This window comes from Oncorhynchus clarkii, chromosome 16 (genome assembly GCF_045791955.1).
Source record: "Oncorhynchus clarkii lewisi isolate Uvic-CL-2024 chromosome 16, UVic_Ocla_1.0, whole genome shotgun sequence".
In the NCBI taxonomy this organism is placed as follows: domain Eukaryota; kingdom Metazoa; phylum Chordata; class Actinopteri; order Salmoniformes; family Salmonidae; genus Oncorhynchus; species Oncorhynchus clarkii.
The window spans coordinates 53,982,839-53,998,613 of NC_092162.1; the positions used below are offsets into that span (position 1 = coordinate 53,982,839).

The 15,775-nt window shown below is 44.0% G+C and overlaps 1 protein-coding gene across 2 annotated transcripts; it reads left to right on the forward strand.

Annotated features, from left to right (window-relative positions):
- Positions 1–2,075: 2,075 nt before the first annotated feature.
- On the forward strand, positions 2,076–15,774 carry LOC139368733 (mRNA-decapping enzyme 1A-like). Of its 2 annotated transcripts, XM_071108030.1 has the most exons (10): positions 2,079–2,238; positions 6,107–6,147; positions 6,426–6,553; positions 7,322–7,530; positions 10,223–10,289; positions 10,478–10,607; positions 10,910–11,026; positions 11,179–11,751; positions 12,005–12,241; positions 12,534–15,774. In XM_071108030.1, exons 4-10 carry the CDS (start codon positions 7,326–7,328, stop codon positions 12,612–12,614), a joined length of 1,410 nt encoding a protein of 469 aa, XP_070964131.1. In that variant the 5' UTR covers positions 2,079–2,238; positions 6,107–6,147; positions 6,426–6,553; positions 7,322–7,325; the 3' UTR covers positions 12,615–15,774. The 2 variants fall into 2 exon arrangements, with proteins under 2 accessions (XP_070964130.1, XP_070964131.1); XM_071108029.1 differs by lacking the exon at positions 7,322–7,530 and having other exon boundaries at positions 2,076–2,238.
- Position 15,775: the final 1 nt, after the last annotated feature.

Genomic DNA, 15,775 nt, shown 5'->3' on the forward strand with positions numbered 1-15,775 from the left:
AGCCAGTGGGGTACGATTTGATCTTAGTCCTGTATTGATGCTTTGCCTGTTTGATGGTTCGGCATAGCAGGATTTCTTATAAGATTCCAGAATAGAGTCCCGCTCCTTGAAATCGACAGCTCTACCCTTTAGCTCAGTTGCCTGTAATCTATGCCTTCTAGTTGGGGTATGTACGTACGTCACTGTGGGTATAACGTCATCAATGCACTTATTGATGAAGCCAGTGACTGATGTGGTGTACTCCTCAAAGCCATCAGAAGAATCCTGGAACATATTCCAGTCTGTGCTAGCAAAAGTCCTGTAGCTTAGCATCTGCATCATCTGACCACTTTATTGACCAAGTCACTGGTGCTTCCTGCTTTACGTTTTGCTTGTTAGCAGGAATGAGGAGGATATAATTATGATCAGATTTATCAAATGGAGGGCGAGGGAGAGCTTTGTACGCTTCTCTGTGTGTGGAGTAAAAGTGGTCTAGAGTTTTTTACTTCTGGTTGCACATTTAACATGCAGGTAGAAATTAGGTCAAATGGATTTAAGTTTCCCTGCATTAAAGTCTCTAGCCACTAGGAGCGCCACCTCTGGATGAGAGTTTTCCTGTTTGCTTATGGCGGTATACAGCTCATTGAGTGCGGTCTTAGTGCCAGCATCGGTCTGTGGTGGTATGTAGAAAGCTACGAAAAATACAGATGAAAACTCTAGGTAGATAGGGTGGTCTACAGCTTCATGAGATACTCTACCTCAGGCGGGCAAAACCTTGAGACTTCCTTAAATATCATGCACCAGCTGTTGTTTACAAATATACATAGACCATCACCCCTTATCTTACCAGAGGCTGCTGTTCTATCCTGGCGATACAGTGTACAACCCGCCAGCTGTGTGTTATTCATGTCGTCGTTCAGCCACTACTCGGTGAAACATAAGATATTACAATTTTTAATGTCCCGTTGGTAGGACATACTAGTATATTAGTTCTTCCAATTTATTATCCAGAGATTGTACGTTGGCCAATAGGACCAATGGCAAAGGCAGATTAGCCACTAGTTGTCGGATCCTCACAAGGTACCCCGATCTCCTTCCGCGATACCTCTTCCGTCTCTTTCTCTTGCATATGGGTGTCTGGAGTAAATTCCTCTCGTTCGAATCATTAAAGAAAAATTATTCATCCACTTCAAAGTGAGTAATTGCTGTTCTGATGTCCAGAAGCTTTTTTCAGTCACACGAGACAGTAGCAGCAACTTTATGTACAAAATAAGTTACAAACAATGCAACAAAAAAAAAAATAGCACGGTTTGCATTCAAAATGTAACAAGTACTTTTGGGTGTCAGGGAAAATGTATGGAGTAAAAACTACATCATTTTCTTTAGGAATGTAGTGAAGTAAAAGTTGTCAAAAATATAAACAGTAAAGCAAAGATACCCCCAAAAAACTACTTTAGTAGTACTTTCAAGTATTTTTTTGTACTTTACACCACTGATTAAAACACATTTGATCACAAAAAAATATAAATTGTGTTTATAGAGCTAGGCTCAGCCTGAATATCCGCCAGATGGGGCTATATTATATTCATTACGTTGTTTGCCATGGGGCTGAGAGAATATATTTTGCAATTGTATAACAATTTTTTCCATATGGTGGAGGCAAATGTTGGCAGTTTTTAATATAACTAATGATCAATGGACCCCACCCTGGTTGGTAATTCGACCATGCTTACTACAAGTTTAGATAGCTGGCTGCTAGACTCATTTTGCAATCCCAAAAAAATTGAGCTGACATGGGCTGATGCACAACCAAATTTCGAAATTACACCTTGTGTATTCATTCTATTATTCCAACTCAACAGTAAATTGAGACCCCGACTGAAGGGGGGCCACGGGCCGCCAGTTTCCCATCCCTGGCCTACATGGATAGACAGGCCATAGCAAAATAGCAACCTCTAAAATTCATTGTAACCTTCTGTGAACAAGCAATAATTATTCACTCCAAATAATTATGAAACAAAAAGTTAGGCGGAACTATGAGGCATTCGGACCATGACTACCGACGTGCACCACCCGCGGACACTGGAAATGGAGTGTTCATAGAAATTGGTCCGTGTGGTAAGCATTGTATTCAAGATGGAGACCGCCAGTAAAATGAGCCTAGCAGCTCTACAACAACAAGATCCGTATATCAACAAACTTCTCGATGTTACCGGACAGGTAGCACTGTACACCTTTAATTCCAAAGCAAATGAATGGGTAAGCTCGCCAAAGGAGTCGCTGGTTTCTTCTGTTTATTGAAGGTAGTTAGCGCGATAGCAGCTACGTAACGTTAACTAGAGAGCTAACTTTACCATATCTGATTTAGTTTATCATTAGCAATCTAGTAAAGTAGCATACTAGTTAGCGAGCTATATCAAGCGTGCCCCTGTGGGATTGTGTAACAATCGTTTGCGAGTCATAAAATATAAATTAGTATGCGAGTCTTTTGTTGTAACGTTAGTTGGGTTACTAACTTCGCTACTTAACTAGCTAACACTTAACTAGCTATCTGGGCTAGTTCGTTACCTCGTAGCATGCCACTTCAGCTAGTCATGTTGTACTAGCAACACTGACCAATAATATAAACGCAACAGGTAAAGTGTTGGTTTCATGAGCTGAAATAAAAGATAACCGAAAAGTTCCATACGCTTATTCATCTCAATGTGTGCATACATTTGTTTGCATCCCTGTTAGTGAGCATTTCTCTTTTGCCAAGATAATCCATCCACCTGACAGGGGTGAGATATCAACGAGCTGATTAAACAGCTTGATCATTACACATGGCGCTCCTACCAGAAGATAACTGGCGTCATGATTTGACCTCATACTTTTCCGAGTTACCAGTTGTCTTGAAAGCACCATGTGATCATTGATCTCCTGAAGAAGCTATCCGTTTTCCTTTCTTTCTGTGCCCCCAAATGTACCAGTCTAGTTAAAAAAAAGTTTAAATACATAAAAATGCAAAAATGTTTTATGAACATAAAATGCAGTTCTTCCGTTATAGGAAGAAAAAAAGTGCGCCGGTAATATGGTTCAGATCTGTGTAAAAATGGCTAGCTGGAGCTCGTCTGAGAGGTCGGCTGTGAATGCCCTCACCCGCTAGTACTAAGATCTGCTCGCTATAGTGTAACAAACGTTGGTGGCAACGATTTAAAAGGAGCTATTTTTATTTATCAATCTCGACTGGTAAATTAAGGCTCGCCTCCCATTCGGCTGCATAGGGTTGCACCCTTAGCCTGCCTACCGTTAACTATCAGCACGTCACCCACCACTTGACCACTTTGCAATGTGAGTTTGAGGCAGTAGAATAGTTTGAAACCTGAACGTTTTACTTTACTTCAAATAATGAGGCATGTCTTACCTTGCTTCAAATTAACCTTGTGAAAATCCAACCACAGAAACTTGGAGGCAATTCTTTTATAAAGACTTCCTCATGCAATTAACCAGCATTTCTCTCCTGTTCTATTGGTTTTCATATAAATTTACTCTCGTTGTCCAGAATCCAAAGGCACAATTCTAGTCATATTAGCAACCCAACATAGTTGTTGCTATTAGATTCCCCCTCTTTCTGAGTTTCTAACAGAGTGTTAATCTCTGTCACATATGGAACTGCTTGTATTAGGTGTGCTGTTTAGAACAGTGTTTTCCACAAATTGCATTTTGGCAAATGTTTGAAAATGGTTTTATTAGCTGCTTTGTTACAGGAGTTGCATGTTCAATAATAGGCTATAGCCTTTTGACTGTTCGATGATAGGACTGCTATTGTTGCATGTTTCCATTAAGGACTTAATGAAAAATGTCTGGTCCATGTATGCATGCAGAGTATCAGAGATACTGGCTGCACTTGACAGGCAGGCTGATGCTCCATCCTAGGAGTGGTCAAAGAATCAACTGCTGCCTTGGACAGTCGAGGATCCCCATTGGGAGGACAGGGCGACCCCGCCACCAGAACGGGCCCCATGGCAGCGGCTGGCTGTGACTCCACGATTGGAGTGGGGGTCTCCTTAACAATGGCTAGTCAAAGCTCTTGCTGAGGGAGGTGCAGACCTTGATGTGCTGGTCTGTGCTCTCTGGAGTTGTCTTCATCTGATGGGGAGCTGGGCCTCTCTGGAGTTTTCTTCATCTGATGGGGAGCTGGGCCTCTGGAGTTGTCTTCATCTGATGGGGAGCTGGGCCTCTCTGGAGAGCAGAAGCGGACCTGGCGCCCCTGTGCCCATTGCCGGGAGGGCCTAGAGTACGCCCTCCTGATCTCTTCCCTTTCATAGAGCAGCTCCTTATAGTCCCTCTGCAGCTCCCAACTGGAGAGGGTGTGGTCACTCTATGGCCACTGAGGAAGCCTGGAGCAGCAGGGCTTGAAATATCTTGGATGAGAGAGGGGTGTAAGGCCTCGCAGCTCATTCTCGGGTGCGTGGCGGCTTTGTGTGGAGTTGTGGGCTGAGGTGGGGTACCTCAACATCTCAGCTATAGCAGGCCAGAATCCGGGAGATATGAAGGACCATGTAAAAAATGTATATTTGGAACTCGTCTGAGTTGTCAGCTTTGAATGCCCTCACCCGCTAGTACCGAATGCTGATTCACTAAGATCTGCCCACTATAGTGTTGTCCTATCAGAACTTCATGTTGAGGCCCATTACTATACACTTTGTCTCCACCTTGTCATCTCAGGGATTTGATCTAGCAACCTTTCGGTTACTGGCCCAACCACTAGGCTGCCTGTATACAGCCAGAGAAGGAGAACTCTAACTTCTTACTTGGTTGGGGTACATTTAAATAAACAGTAGAGATAACATTAGCCGAGCACTAGCAAACAATACTAACTTCTTACTTGCAAACGTATCTACACAGTTACGCTGCACAATAAGGTAACCATAACTCACTACTATTGCACCCCCTATTAGCACAATAACTTTCCCAACACTCAATTGCCAATGGACGAACAGCACTTCAGTAGAAAGGCAGCATGTGAATTCTGTCAGCATCAAACAGGTCTTCTTTCTAAAGACGGCAAAACACGCTTTAACATAAGGTGTGCAGGGTTGGAGCGTCTCCAAGTGCCCTGATTGGTTGGAATGAATGAGCGATTGATAGGTCTGAAAGCCAGTCCAATTGAAAGGAACAGAGTTTTTTTACAACCTGGTTGGGCTACAATCAAGCCGTTTTCGCAGTAGTAATGGTGCAACCATGACACTATGGAATCTGCACTCGCTTTTTTTCTCTAGGGCACTCTGAAACAACGGTACAGCAAAGCCTTATCAACATGACAACAATTATTATCTCAGAGGTTGTTATCCTAGTTGCACAGTGCCCCCAAAATCAAACTCCTGGGTGCATAGCAACATATTTTAGAGCCCTGGGTACCACTAGTACTAACGCTGTAAACTAGCCAGCTAGACATCAGGGCCATGTTCAGAAGGCCACAACGGTGTGCAAAGTTTGATTCCACGGAAACTGTGCTGTTCTGAACAACCAGTTTGTGTGGTCTCAAATACAAACGGTCACAACCCAAGAGCAGGGGCGCGTTCCTCTGCCCAGGCGTTGCTGACGCCTGCCGGATCTTACAACGCCTGGATAGGTATTTAACGCATCAGCTAACCGCATATGTTATAGCAATCTGTCAGTCAATGACGTGGCACGCAACCATTGGTTGATGCATGTAACGCAGGGGCAGGAGCAGGGGGACACGACCAATGATCGTGCCCAAAAGCCTGTTTTAGCATGGGCAGCGCCAATGAGGACTTTCACCTTTTTGAAGTAATCAACTGGGTGGGACTTCTTACTGGTTAAGGAAGGATCACATAATTCCATCCAGGTCATCTGGAGGGATCAGCCAAAGCAATATACTCCTGAGCAAACATTCCATAATTAGCTGTGGCAGTAAATCGGCAACCTTTTCTTTATACCTGTTCAAACATCACCTTCCTGTTGGCAGTTTGCACCCTTTCAGCTCATAGAACGTTTAATGAACTGAAAGCACCCAGACCAAATATCAACTAACTTTTGCATGTTGTGATTATTCTTGTTTTACCTGATCGATTCGTGTTCAGCAAGTTCAAGTTGTAATTTTTCTGCATTATTTCCATTTCAGGAAAAGACCGAAATTGAAGGCACCTTATTTGTTTATGCCAGGTAATTTATTTTTATGGTGACCTTTTTTGAAGGGGACACTGTTGCAACGATACTTAGCTAGCTAACTAGAGCCTAACCCCCTTCTTAACCTGTGGTGGTTGTCTCACCACCTGTCCTCATGTCTACGCTTCCCTAATTGAGATCTTCCTCTTTCACCTCCACCCTCTCTGTTGCTCTTTTCAACGTCACCACTCTTTGCTTTTATTTGTTTATTTTTTGTGACAAACACATTTAGCCTAATAGTCTTTCTCCATTGCTCTCCAATAACCTGTCCACAGGTGTGCATCCCCTCATCATGGCTTCACCATCATGAATCGCCTGAGCACAGAGAATCTGGTGGAGCCCATCAACAAAGACCTTGAGTTTCAACTCCAAGACCCCTTCCTGCTGTACAGGAATGCTAACTGTGAGTAGGCTATACCATAATAGTCCACTAGTCAGTCTGAGATTTCCACCCCATTGCTGCTTTGCAATAACTTAAAGATGGAGCAACATTTTTTTTCTTGTTACTGTTCATACCATGCAGCCTGCACTAGTGATGCGCAGGTTGACTCAGAAATTCATCATAACTTTTAAGAAGGCACACCTGGAATGCATTTCAATGAACAGGTGTGCCTTCTTAAAAGTTATGATGAAACTGGCTCTCATGAGGACCGCCACAGGAAAGGAAGACCCAGAGTTACCTCGGTTGCAGAGGATAAGTTTATTAGAGTTACCAGCCTCAGAAATTGCAGCCCAAATAAATGCTTCACAGAGTTCAAGTAACAGACACATCTCAACATCAACTGTTCAGAGGAGACTGTGTGAATCAGGCCTTCAGGGTCGAAATGCCGGCAAGAAACCACTACTAAAGAACACCAATAATAAGAAGAGACATGCTTGGGCCAAGAAACACGAGCAATGGACAATAGACCGGTGGAAATTTGACCTTTGGTCTGGAGTCCAAATTGGACATTTTTGGTTCCAACCGCTGTGTCTTTGTGAGACGCGTTGCGGGTGAACGGATGATCTCCACATGTGTATTTCCAACTGTAAATCATGGAGGAGGAGGTGTTATGGTGTGGGGGTGCTTTGCTGGTGACACTGTGATTGATTTAGAATTCAAGGCATTCCGCAGCGATACCCCATCCCATCTGGTTTGGGCTTAATGGGACTATCATTTGTTTTTCAATAGGACAATGACCCAACACACCTCCAGGCTGTGTAAGGGCTATTTTACCAAGGAGAGTGATGGAGTACTGCATCAGATGACCTGGCCTCCACAATCACCGACCTCAACCAAATTGAGATGGTTTGGGATGAGTCAGACCGCAAGTGAAGGAAAAGCAGCCAGTGCTCAGCATATGTGGGAACTCCTTCAAGACTGTTGGAAAATAATTCCAGGTGAAGCTGATTGAGAGAATGCTAAGAGTGTCCAAAGCTGTCAAGGCAAAGGGTGGCTACTTTGAAGAATCTCAAATTTAAAATATATTTTGATATGTTTAACCCTCTTTGGGGTACTACATGATTCCATGTGTGTTATTTCATAGTTTTGAGGTCTTCACTATTATTCTACAATGTAGAAAATAGTAAAAATAAAGAAAAACCTTTGAATGAGTAGGTGTTCTAAAACTTTTGACCAGGTAGTGTATGTCATAAAGTGAACATCTGAGGCCTGTACCCAACCCTAGCCCAAATTTTGGACAGGTGGTCATGGATTTTTCTGTTGTTGCCCGATTTAGATATATTTCGTCTTATAATTTCGGACATTTTGGTAATCCATTTGTTAGTCAACTTGTCTATAATTAGATACATGTAGCTTCTCTTTTGTCATTATATGTTGCCCAAGAAGACTAAATAAACCCGTACTCAACCAAATAATGTAATAGAGCGATAGAACAAATTATTCAATACAGTTGACATCGGAATGGGGAAAAAATACAATAAAGCAACAACAAACAAACAAAACAATTTGCTCAACATGTCCAAAAGAAAGCTGTGAAAACGACCAAACGTGTTTCTGATAAGATTTCAGTTCGGTTTCAATGCATATTTGATGTGGTTGAAACACTATAAGATTTTATGATGAAGACAGCACCTCTACAGATGGTATCTAGCTGATCATTGCATTCTCTCAAGATGCAGAAATAAATAAATCCTATTTCTCCACTCCTGTTCCCAAATCCACATTTAGCCTACATTTAGTAAATAAATTGACTGCAAGAAATGCTATGTTATTCCAGATGCGCAATATTCAGAGATTCTGTTTTTGTGGAACTGCCCATAACTATATTTCCATTAAAAGAGCTGCGGGTGTACATCTTATGTATTACTAGGCTAAATTTAGCATTGAATGTGCTATCTATGTAACTTTCCCCCAGATAAATAAGGAAGGCTGTTAACGTTTTCTAAACACATTTTTGGAATTAAGTTGCAACACAAGCATTAAAGATCTGTCAGGCCTCCCGAGTGGCACATCTCCTCTGATAGGTCTCCTTGTCCCATCACGCTCTATCGACTCCTGTGGCGGGCCGGGCGCATGCACGCTGACATGGTCGCCAGTTGTACGGTGTTTCCTCCAACACATTGGTGAGGCTGGCTTCCGGGTTAAGTGAGCAGTGTGTCAAGAAGTAGTGCAGCTTGGCAGGGTCGTGTTTCGGAGGACGCATGGCTTTCAACCGCCGCCTCTGCTGAGTCCGTACGGGAGTTGCAGCGATGGGAAAAGACTGTAACCACCAATTGGCTATCACGAAATTGGGAATAAAGGGGGTAAAAAGAACCCTCCCCCACAAAAACTTATAAAAATCTGTCAAGCTGTGTGGAATTCAAAAGAGTACTTGAACGCTTCCAGACCCTTTGACCATTGGGTTATGTATTTTACTGCAATCCCACCATACTATCTACTATTTAATTTGTCTGTTTAGTCCTATGGAAAAGAACACTACCCTGTCTGTGCAGCAGACACACACACACATTAAACGCATGCAGACATACAGGAAAATAACATATATTTACACATGCCCCCTATAACATAATTCCACCACTTCAATCCCCTTCCAGGCTGACCCCTGCAAAGATATACATGCATACAAATTTACCAGACAGACATTGACACACACTACCCCTCCAGTCAGACTTGCCTCTGAATGCACTCAGCAGACAACATCCCAGGGTTCTCTGGAAGATGGCCTTCCCCTTGTGCCGGAGGTCATTCTGAGACTGATGGTGCGCAGTGAGCAGGAACATCTCCTCTGTTAGGTCTCCTCCGCCCATGACCTCATGCTAACACGGTTCTACCCAGCATAGGAGCTCAGTCTGAGGGAAAATATGTATCTCAGGCCCAAGGGCCTCTATGGCCTGGAGCTGCCTGGAAACCACCTCATGGATGGGATGGATACAGCACGTCTGCTCTCCGTGGTAGTTCTGTAGGCGTCTGATCCAGTCATCCAGAGGAGCAGCGTTATCTGGAACCTTGTGACTCCTCCTCAGTCCTCTAGTGCCTGCAGGCCCCTGGGGGGGAATGCAAGACTGTCCTGGAAAGTGGCGTTCTTGGCTGTCTTTGAGACTCGTGAAGGGATGATGACTTATTCTGTTTACCATGACTCCAAGGTTTGTGTCCTGCCTTCCCTTAGTGGAGGGTTGTATCAGTGCTTCAGCAGGTTAGAGAATGTGAATGTGGCCTGTTTAGAGAGAGATACCTGTTTATACGTCCCAGGGATCCCCAGGTAGAGCACAAACACTACTGTTGCTAGGTTACCAGCCTCTGAGGGAAACACTCCTGTCACACACTGTTTCTTCAGAAAGTCCTGTCTGGCTCAGTTGGTAGAGCATTGCAACACCAGGGTGGTGGGTTCAATTCCCACAGCGGACCAGTTCGAAAAAAAAGTATGAAAATGTCTGCATTCACGACTGTAAGTCGCTCTGGATAAGAGTGTCTGCTAAATGATAACATAATAAATAAAAAATAGTTGCTGAACTCTTTCTTCAACTAAAATATCCCTCTTCCTAAGGGATGTGGCTCCAGTGATCCCTTCTATCTCCCATTATCTCTTCTAATCAGTCATATTTCCCTCTCGTCTTGGTGTCCCTCCTACAGTGGGCATATACAGCATCTGGTTTTACGATAAGAAGGACTGCCAGCGCATCGCTCAGCTCATGGTGAAGTGAGTATGTCCCGGTGAAACACACAACCACTAACCCAGATAAGAAAACCATTATCACCCACACCACTGGGGGAGCCATTTATCACTTTACAGACATGAGATTGTGTTGTGTATTTGTGTTTTCCCACTGATTTGCTAGTGTGTTTATCTTCACTATGTGTTTCTTTTGGTGTGTCTCTGTCCTCCAGGATTGTGAAGCAGGAAGCCTTGCAGGGCCACCGGGGCTCCCCAGAGAGGGCTGACGTCCCTGGGAGGACCAATGGCTGCGCCATTGACATCCTGGAGCTCCTCAGCAAGGCCAAGGATGAGTTCCACAGGGTGAGAGACGGGAGCAGTCTTCACATCGCCCAGGAAATCTGGCCACACACGGACACGTGACCACAGTCCAGAAAAAAACACACACACACACATAAGGGACAAGGGTGTTTCTCTTACTCAGTTAACCTCTGTCTTAGTTACTCTCTATTGATGTCACTCTCTTTCCTTAGATCTTAGTTCTGCTGCACAGTGTTTATACTTTGTTTTAATTGCTGAGATTGCACACACCCCTCCCAGTTTCCATTCGTCTGAACACACTAGTAGGAATGTCAAAGTAATAAATATGTCTGTGTGTTAACTAGACTCAGGCGGGGGAAACGGAGATGTCCGTTACTGCTGAGCAGAGGGTGAACACCGAGACGCTGAAAACAGCCGGTGACACTACAGAGCACGCTCACAGCGCCTCACAGCCAGAACAGGTACGTACCACTCTAGTTGAAATGACTGCACTATCTGATAACACGCTGCCTGTAACAAGTGTTCTCTCACATGACTGAAATGACTGTTACATGTCATTGAATGTTTACTGTATAAGTATGTTTCATATTGACTGTGGTAACTGTATTTGCAGAGCTCCCACTCTGGCCAGAGGCAGATCACTGTGGAGGAGCTGTTTGGCAGTTCTCTACCGAAGGAGGCCAGCCTGCTGCCAGCCATGCCCACCCAGAGTTCCACAGACCCTGCTGCCTCGGCCCCCGTCAGCTTCCTCCAGGCCCAGAGCTATGCTCCGCCCATCCCTTTCCAGCCCTTACTGACACCCCGCCTCACAGCAGACCCAGGGGGAAACAACCGGCACCTCACCCCTGGTCTGATGTCCCTGATGGAGGCCAGAGGGAGCCCTGGCCCAGGCTACGCCCTCTACCCTGTGTTCCCCGGTGGACCTTCAGGGGACCCCCAACCCCAGCACTCTGTGTCCCCACTGTTGGTGACGCCATCTGGGGTTGAGGCTTGCGGTCCTCCACCTGGCCCTCTGTCGGCCTACCTGGGGAAGGAACCGGACTACCTGAAACCCAGCCCCTCTGATCTCCACAAACCCGCCCTCACACCTAGCGTCTTGCCCAGCCCGCTGGCCACACCCCAGAGCTTCAGAGAGCCAATCACCAAGCCCGCTGCCCTCGGCAGCATGCCCACAGGCCGTGTGCAGGTAACCAGCTGTTATTTTTTTGTGTTATTTTTTTTGTGGGATGTGTACTTAGTGTAATCTGTCATGTCTGAAGGACTCCCTTCTTTCTCAGTTGCAGAGTAAAGAAATTGATGTGTTCGCTCAATCTCAGAAACTGTCAAAAACCTAGCCAGTTAGTATGATTTTGTTATCACAATATAGATGGCTTTGATAGTTCAAATGAAATCTTACTATGTCATCTTCCATCCCTCTCTCTTTCTCTCAACCATCCAAGGCTGTCCCTATGAAGGCGGGTCTTGTGGTACCGGGGGCGGGCACTTCACTTACGGGGGCAAAGCACTCCATTCTGCTCTCACCAAGCGCCTTTCAGCATTCTGTTGCCAAGACAACGGACCTGCAGAGGAAAGCTGCCCCTCCCTCGCCTCCGCCCGCAGCCACAGGGGTGGTGGAGCTCCCCCAACCCTCCTACAACAGGATCCAGTTACAAGACACACTCATCCACCTCATCAAGGTAGCGAGAGAGCTGAAGCCTTTTCACCCCAGACTCTAGCCTTGTGTTTGAAGTCTTCGTCAAGTTCGGGGTTTTATACTGCAGACTTCAACTTGCTGTTGTTGGCATTTATAAAATGCTCATGAACTGGTTATGAAGTCCTTCTGTATGTGCCCTTCAAATTAAATGTTACCCAACCGTATTACTTAAGAGATCTGCAATGAACTGAAGTTGTGTGAAGTCTGGAAACTTGTTTGCTACTGTTATGCAAGATTACTGGAAGATAACTCCTCTCTCTCCTGTGTCTGTGCAGAATGACCCAGTGTTTCTCAGTGCCATCCACGAGGCCTACCTCCACAGTCTCTCCAAGGACCTGAGCCACGTCAAACTATAGCCCCATTCCAAACCTGAGGCTGGGCCTGGACACGCCTGGACAGGGGCACCAGCCAACCTAACCTACAGGTACTGGACCACTGGGGGCTACTGCTGGTCATGTGCAGAGGCACAAACTGGCTCTGTACCTCTGGAGCAGCTATGTGACTGCAGGAGGAGGACGGGACTCGAATGTAGGAGGCTCATATCATTGTTCTCCTACCCTGTGTGGAGGAGAAGGTGAATGGGGACATGTTACAGTCACAGTAGTGTCAAATCAAGTACGCACTCTAGTAAGACATATTGTTGATGAGAAATAAACCCCTGGGGAAGGAGGATGATAATAAGGGTAAACCGTAAACCCTCATATGTCTTGGGAAAGAGCCTCCGGCACACTATGGTGAGGTCAGTGCTTAGGGACTTGCTGTGCAAGCCAAACTTCATTCAACTCCAGGTCCACTTCCCTGTTCTTCCTCAGTACAGCTGGGATTCTACACACATGCTCTCTCTCGTACCCCCTCTCTCTCTTTCTCAATCTCTCGTGTCCTTCTTTCTGTCATTCCCTCACCCCATTCATGACCACCAGCCTCTGTCGCTATGCCTGTTAAGGGATGTGTGCAATAGATTGCAATGCCTTTTGGGAGATTATAGTTTTTTTTTATATAACCAGGCTGTGTGTTTTTTCCCAAGGGTTTAGACAGAGATTTCTTGTATTCATTTAGGCCCTATTACGTGGGGTGAGGCAGTAAAAGCTACTGTAAGACTGTACCTGAGCTAACTGCAATCATCAAAAGGATAATTAATAAGGTTGATGTCCGCGCCCCCGTGGAAATCCAATTGGCATAATGAATTTTTTTTTAAACATAAAAATCAGTCAGTTTAAGCTAGAGAGCCACTGCATCGGCCTATATCACACTTCCACATCTGGTGAATGGTGACAGAGCTAGAGCGGTGTTTGTCAGATCATGAACATCCCGAAAATAGGTCTTCTCACAAAATGGTCTGCAGTGTCTGAACAGTGACCCCTCTATGGAAGGATGGATACTCTCACCAACACCATAGTGTTCTCCGTTTCGCCCTACACCCGCCACACGTCAGGAGACTTGTCTGAAGTCGGTACAGACGATCTGCCACCTTCTGTCTGTAGTATCCCAACCGTTTGGGCTACACACTAGTATGACCCCTCTGTGGAAAGGTGAGACTGTCACGAACATATACAGTACCAGTCAAAAATTGACACACCTACTCATTCAAGGGTTTTTCTTTATTTTGACTATTTTCTACATTGTAGAATAATAGTGAAGAAATCAAAACTATGAAATAACACATATGGAAGCATGTAGTAACCAAAAGTGTTAAACAAATCAAAATATATTTTATATTTGCGTTTCTTCAAAGTAGCCACCCTTTGCCTTGATGACAGCTTTGCACATTCTTGGCATTCTCTCAACCAGCTTCACCTGGTCATATTAGTGTGAATTGAAGTATATATGGAGACTGTTTAACCAAATATATGGGGTTAAATAATGTATTTCTTATATCTCTCAGATACAAACAAACTTCCTTTTGATATTTTTGGGGCCTATCTGTTCCGTGTCGTGAATCTGTTATTCAATGTGTTTGTATAGGCTAATAGCAGTAAGACCCCCAAAAATGTTCAGCAAATAATTTGGGTATTTTTTTTGATACTTCAAGGGGTCTTAAAATTCTAAATAAAATAGCTAAATTATTATTGGTATGACCTTCTTAAAACAATTCCATATAACTTCCAGATCCCCCCCCTCCCCCAGCTTAGCGACCTGTATATTAGACACAGTATATTCTCTCACTTTCTCTGTTCTCCACTCTGCAACCAACAGCTGAAAGGGACTAGTATGTATGTATATCTTTGATCTTGTAGGTCAGTCAGTTTTGAATGTTTTTGATAACGCCACCCTCCCCTCTTACACATATCTGACCATGTGCCACACTGCCAATCTACACTGAGTGTACATAACATTAAGGACAGCTTCCTAATATTGAGTTGCACCCCCCCACCCCTCCCTTTTGCCCTCAGAACAGCATCAATTAGTCGGGGCATGGAAAGCGTTCCACAGGGCTGCTAGCCCATGTTGACTCCAGTACTTCCTACAGTTGTGTCAAGTTGGCTGGATCCCCTTTGGGTGGTGGTCCATTCTGGATACAGATGGGAAATTGTTGTGTGTGAAAAACACAGCAGCGTTGCAGTTCTTGACACAAACTGGTGTGACTGGCACCTACTACCATACCTGGCTCAAAGGCACTTAAATCTTTTGTCTTGCCCATTCAGGTAAAGTGTATGGAGTAAAAAGTACATTATTATCTTTAGGAATTTAGTAAAGTAGAAATTGTCAAAAATATATATGGTAAGGTACAGATACCAAAAATAGGACTTTAAAGTATTTTTACTTAAGTACTTTACACCACTGATGGAAGAGCAGGTGTCAATATTTTGTGCACTCAGTGCATGTTCACATGATTTGATCACGCACAGTATGTATTTCAGTTTGGCTGCACTCAATCACACATTTCATTTCGATTGACAGACGTAAAGAATGGTGGTGTTTAGCTATAGACAACGGAGGAAATTGAGAACCTCATCTAAAACAAATAACTGATCAACACATTGTTGTCAAAGGAATTTTAGTTTTTCACCTCGTCTCTTGATTTCTTTCAGCCAGAAAGTATATGTAAGTTTCTTCGTAGTGTAAGAAGAGAACCTCTTACTTCATGTACATTGTTTTCACGTAACACCCCAGTCAGTAAAAAGCAGTTCATGAGTAGTTTGTGACTCAATTTGGTTCCTCAATAATATATTTTTCTTCTTCTATAACACCGTTTTATTGGCTCAATGATGCATGTTGTTTGATAGGTGTGTTTTCAGACAGGATATCAAAGTTTACTCCCCTGTGTACATATTATTTAGTCACAGACTCAATACTGGAGGAGAGAATAGATGAGGCCCAGAGAGAAAAATAAATAAAAAATGTCTAAGATTATTTTACACTGTGTTAAAGTATGCCTCTTATTTGTCAGTGTCAGTTTAATGAGTTAACTTGTCTAATGAACCATGTCATTTTTTATGTTTTTTTTCTGTCACTCTGTGCTTTTGTTTATTATAAATATTTTGTGATATTAAAGATTAAGTGAAGTTTTCTCTCAAAC